Source organism: Myotis davidii, unplaced genomic scaffold, assembly GCF_000327345.1.
Source record: "Myotis davidii unplaced genomic scaffold, ASM32734v1 scaffold135, whole genome shotgun sequence".
Taxonomy (NCBI): Eukaryota; Metazoa; Chordata; class Mammalia; order Chiroptera; family Vespertilionidae; genus Myotis; species Myotis davidii.
This window is the reverse complement of record NW_006289813.1, coordinates 4991032-4995841: the sequence shown is the minus strand read 5'-3', so window position 1 is coordinate 4995841 and position 4810 is coordinate 4991032. Positions and strand designations below refer to the sequence as shown.

General features: G+C 41.7%; 1 protein-coding gene across 1 annotated transcript in view; it reads right to left on the bottom strand.

The window, feature by feature from the left end:
• Nucleotides 1–4810, bottom strand: part of DIMT1 (DIM1 dimethyladenosine transferase 1 homolog) — a 21621-nt gene that overhangs the window by 10889 nt on the left and 5922 nt on the right. Inside the window, exons 3-7 of the mRNA XM_006762490.2 lie at nucleotides 4461–4808; nucleotides 3225–3311; nucleotides 1264–1325; nucleotides 1086–1179; nucleotides 953–1002 (exon numbers count right to left, since the gene is read on the bottom strand). Coding sequence (XP_006762553.1) covers nucleotides 953–1002; nucleotides 1086–1179; nucleotides 1264–1325; nucleotides 3225–3311; nucleotides 4461–4808 — 641 coding nt within the window. The remainder of the gene's footprint in view (nucleotides 1–952; nucleotides 1003–1085; nucleotides 1180–1263; nucleotides 1326–3224; nucleotides 3312–4460; nucleotides 4809–4810) is intronic.

Genomic DNA, 4810 nt, shown 5'->3' with positions numbered 1-4810 from the left:
GCTCCCAGTATGTGAGAGGGGGCAGGCTGGGCTGAGGGACTCCCCCCCACCACACACACACACACACACACACACACACACACACACACACCCACACCCAGTGCACAAATTTCGTGCACTGGGCCCCTAGTATATATATAGAAGCCTAAGTGACCGAACAACCATTTGACTGGTCACTATGATGTGCACTGACCACCAGGAGGCAGATGCTCAATGCAGGAGGGACGCCACCACAGCAGCACCCTACTGAGCAGCGGCAGACGCAGCAGGGCCAGGATTGAGCAGGAGTAGCATGGTGCCCAGCCCAGGCTCCTCTCCAGCCACTTGCTGCTTCACACACTACTACATACCTCGGGGAAACCAGCAGCCCAACATCCCCTAAGGGGTCCCGGATTGCAAGAGGGTGCAGGCCAGGCTGAGGGTGCAGGCCACTGGTGCATGGGGCCTCTAGTAAGGTAACAAAAAGTCTAACCTGAGGATGAGAAACTAGGGAAAAGTTGCTGATCTCAGAAGCAGGGTTTACACCACACCTCCCCTAATAACTCAAATATAAAAAGAGAGGAAGACCTCCACAGAAATTGGTATTTTCTACCAAACTATCCAGTCATTTTTCAACTGAATTAACTCTCTTTACAAAAAAAAGTTTTAATTAATTTTTTTTTAGAGAAAGACAAAGATAGAAACATTGATCACAGAGAAACATCAACCGCTGCCTCCTACAAGCCCCCTACTAGAGATGGAGCCTAAAACCCAGGCATGTGCCCTGACCGGGAATTGAACCAGGGACCTCTTGGTACATGGGATGTTGCTCAATCCACTAAGCCACACCGGCCAGGCAATTTAATTAACTTTCATCTTTAGCTGTGTTCATGACCTAATCAGTCAATTTTTCTTGTTGAAAACTGTCAATTTTTCTACTTGTTTGGCAGTCACTTTGGTGTTTGTCACAAACCTGAAAAAAGGTCGATGCAGCAACAATTTGAAGACAAAAGGAGAAGAGATCTGTAAAAGAATTAATTAGTTATTTCTGGGAAAGACACACCAGAGAACATTTAATATAATGTTCCCACAATCTGAAAACATACCTGATAAGGCAAATTTGCTACACAAGCATCAAAGAATGGCAAATCTGTTTTCAACACATCACCCACCAATACTTGAAGTTTGCTGGCCAGAGGTCTGATAATAAAAAAAACAAAAAACTTAAAAAGAATATTGTCTTATGAGATTGAAATGCACTTTAATTCCATTATGAATACTCACGTGCCCTGAACTCTTTTGTGCAGTTCAGCTACTAGCCTTGGGTCAAGTTCACAGGCAATTACCTAAATTAAAAGATAATAATTATGGAATATAAAGCTCTTCTTATCTTAATAGTAACTCTTACATGATTTACATGAACTAAATTTCTTTTTTTCAATTCTACTACCAATGTTCTTTCAATTGTTCCCTACCATTTCAAATAATGGAAAACACCACCCAGAAAGGTGGTCAGCTAGAGAGTACTGCACAAATAATGGACAGAATTATGTTCATTTGGCTCCATGTTTGTAACTGAACAGAGGATGAAAAAAATACACAAAAGTCTGTGTAGTAAATGTTCTAGACCAGTGGTCGGCAAACCACGGCTCGGCAAACCACGGCTCGCGAGCCACATGCGGCTTTTTGGCCCCTTGAGTGCGGCTCTTCCACAAAATACCGACTTCTGCGCATGGGGCATGAAGTTTCAATCGCACTGTATGTGCGCGCCCGCACGTGGTATTTTGTGGAAGAGCCACACTCAAGGGGCCAAAGAGCCGCATGTGGCTTGCAAGCCGCTGTTTGCCAACCACTGTTCTAGACAGACGCACACAAAGACAACTGCTCCTAGAATGAGTATATCATTTCTTTCATCTATTAAGGTCAGAGTACACAGCATAGATAATTTCTGAATGTAAAGGAATACCAGGTAAGGCTGAAATTGTCATTTTACCTCACTATCAGCTGAGGTTTAATGACTTCCAGGAAGACCAAGTCTGCAGACTAGATACATGTGCTGCTTAGTCTATTTGACTTTCAGTTCCTTTCTCCAGCTTTCCCTGTACCCTATAGTGATGCAGTTCCCTCCCTTGCCTTAGATTTCTAGCTGGGATTAGCCAATGAAAGGAACCAGCATTGTAGGGCACAAGGATAGAGGATGAGTATTTCCTAATGCCCGCCCATGCCTTTCAGGTGTTCTGGCAGTGGCTGTGTTCCACTATCAGTGGCCCCTGTTCAATGACTCAATAACACAGTTCCCTCCTCTTGTCCCTAAGTCCTCTGAACTGTTACCTGCTGTTGCTAGTCCCTGGGTCTTTCACTAATGCTTACTGGTTCCCGTTAACCCCATTTCCACACATTTTATAAGTAGTCTCTTCACTAAAGTCTCTTCAAATAAGTGCCTTAAAATGTGCTACCTACTTCTACTCGAGGACAGAACAATCGTTCCATTTAATTGGAAACTGGGTCAGCCAAGAGACAAAGAAGACACCAACAGTGGCCAGGTGGTACCCCAAAGTCAGGGGGCCTGTGTTCTAGCTCTTCAGGTTCCAAAGTCCTAGGTTCCAATAACTCCAACTTCCTTCTTTGGTTTCCCTGAGCCTAGAGGTGATAACTGCTTTTTGCAATTATTATTCTTGGGTTACTTCAATGTTCTCATTTTATTCTTTTAGTCCTGTAACAACCATGTAACCAATTCCCTGTACTAATTTCCCTGTATTGAAATATCTAATGTGGTTTCTGTTCTCCTGACTGATACAGCCCACATTTTCTTTTAATCCCTTTAAAAGAATTAAGATATAGTTGACATATAACATTATATCAGTTTCAGTATACAACATAATATGTACACATTACAAGGTAAGTCTAGTTAACATCCATTACCACACAGTCACAATTTTTTTGTTGTTTTATGATTAAAACTTTTTTAAGATCTACTCTCTTAGCAACTTTCAAATACACAGTACAGTATTGTCAACTATAATCACCATGCTGTCCGTTACATTCCCAGGACTTATTTTATAACTGGAAGCTTGTACCTTTTGACCACCTGTACCCATTCACCCATGTTTTCTAAGATAAAATTTCTAGCAAAGGATTAAGAGTTACTGTTAAAATAATAGCAGTTAATTAAAATATTTATATTTATAAACCACCTGAGCTTACTCATATAGTCATTTCTGACACCAAACATGAAATCCTTTTACCTTTTTTGCCTTTTCTAGCAACTTAACGGTCATATTGCCAGTTCCAGGTCCAACTTCCAGCACCACATCAGTTGGTCTTAAGGCAGCCTGCAAGCAAACACAACCACGTTAGCTTCCCTGACCACGTAATTTACACCTGAATATCTTTGCTAGAAAGCAGTCTGTTAAGACATTTTATTCTAACTCAATTTTTAGGAGTTTCTTCATGGTCTATATGCTTAACAAAATTATCTAACATTTTAGATAATGTTAAGTGATTAGTGGAAATCTGACACTTTTCCTAACTTGGGACAATAGTTAGGAGTCAGAAACCCAGAATAGCAGTTCTTTCTGGGGTTGGCATTTTGCTTTCTACCTTGGAAATGATTTCAATAGCATTTTGCAACCAACTCTGCTATCAATAAATTTAAACTGGAAAGGACTATATATACAGTAATGATCTTGCCAGAGAATCATAGTGTGCTGTACCAGGATTTCTCAATTCTCAACATATGTTTGTTTTCAGGGATGCGGGAGTACCCAGAAATTGTACACAACAGTGGATGTTTGTATGCACACAGCTGCAGTATGCTGGATCCATAGCTATTATCGGATGCTCAAAGGAATCCATGAGCCAAAGATGTTAAAAAGCTAGGCCAACCCTCATTTTGCAAATAACAAGAAATCAAGATGAGGTCCTTTAATTATGTAATGCTTCCTACTGCTCCAGGATGTTCCTCTTGTGGCCATGAAAGTCATTTGCACCTCCTATATTTCATGTCCTAGCATCATCCCCAATCATCTGAAACAACAGAGAACTTCAATAACACATACCGGAGGAATACTCCAAAGAGTTTATATGTGGAACTGCATTGTATCATTAAGTTTTTCTGGGGGAACAAACTTCCCAAGATCTCTGTTTAGACATATCTTTAGCCTCTGAAGTAAATAAAAACTAACAGTCATGGGTGGTGCTTAGAAAAAGTGATGGGGGAATAATAATAATCTGGAACTGAACAAATGTCCAGCTATGAAGTAAATAATCTCTACAAAGAAAAAGAATTCGGAACCAGTAGAAAAATCAGATCCACAGAATTAAAGCAAATCATGGCAAAGACAGCTTGTGAAAACTAGAAAATTCTTCAGTTCATTCAACAAGTCTTTAAAGAGCATCTTCTTTGTGCCAGACATCCTCTGCGCGCTCAAATATTCCTAATAGTAATTACTTAATAACTTCCTTTCCTTTTCCACACCCACCTTATCGATAATGCTGTTAACAATAAGAGGATTTTTCAAAATGTGCTGCCCAATCCCCGTGTTGAACATGAGTCCTGAAAGAAAACACGAAACAGCCTTAATTTTCCAACTGCTATTAGATATTAGAAGACGGTCGCAGAGAAGAAGGCACCAGAGAAGATGGGCGGAAGACTTCTGCGCCAACGAGACGCAGCAAACGTCATCCCTGGAGCCCGGCCTGACGCTCAGCCCATAACTTCTGCGGAAAATGAAGCCGGAGACAGCGCGCAAGGCCCGCGCCCCCCGCCCCCGGAGTCCCAGGACCTGAGATCTCACAGTCCGGGTCCAGGGCTCGGTCCAGGCCCCGGGCT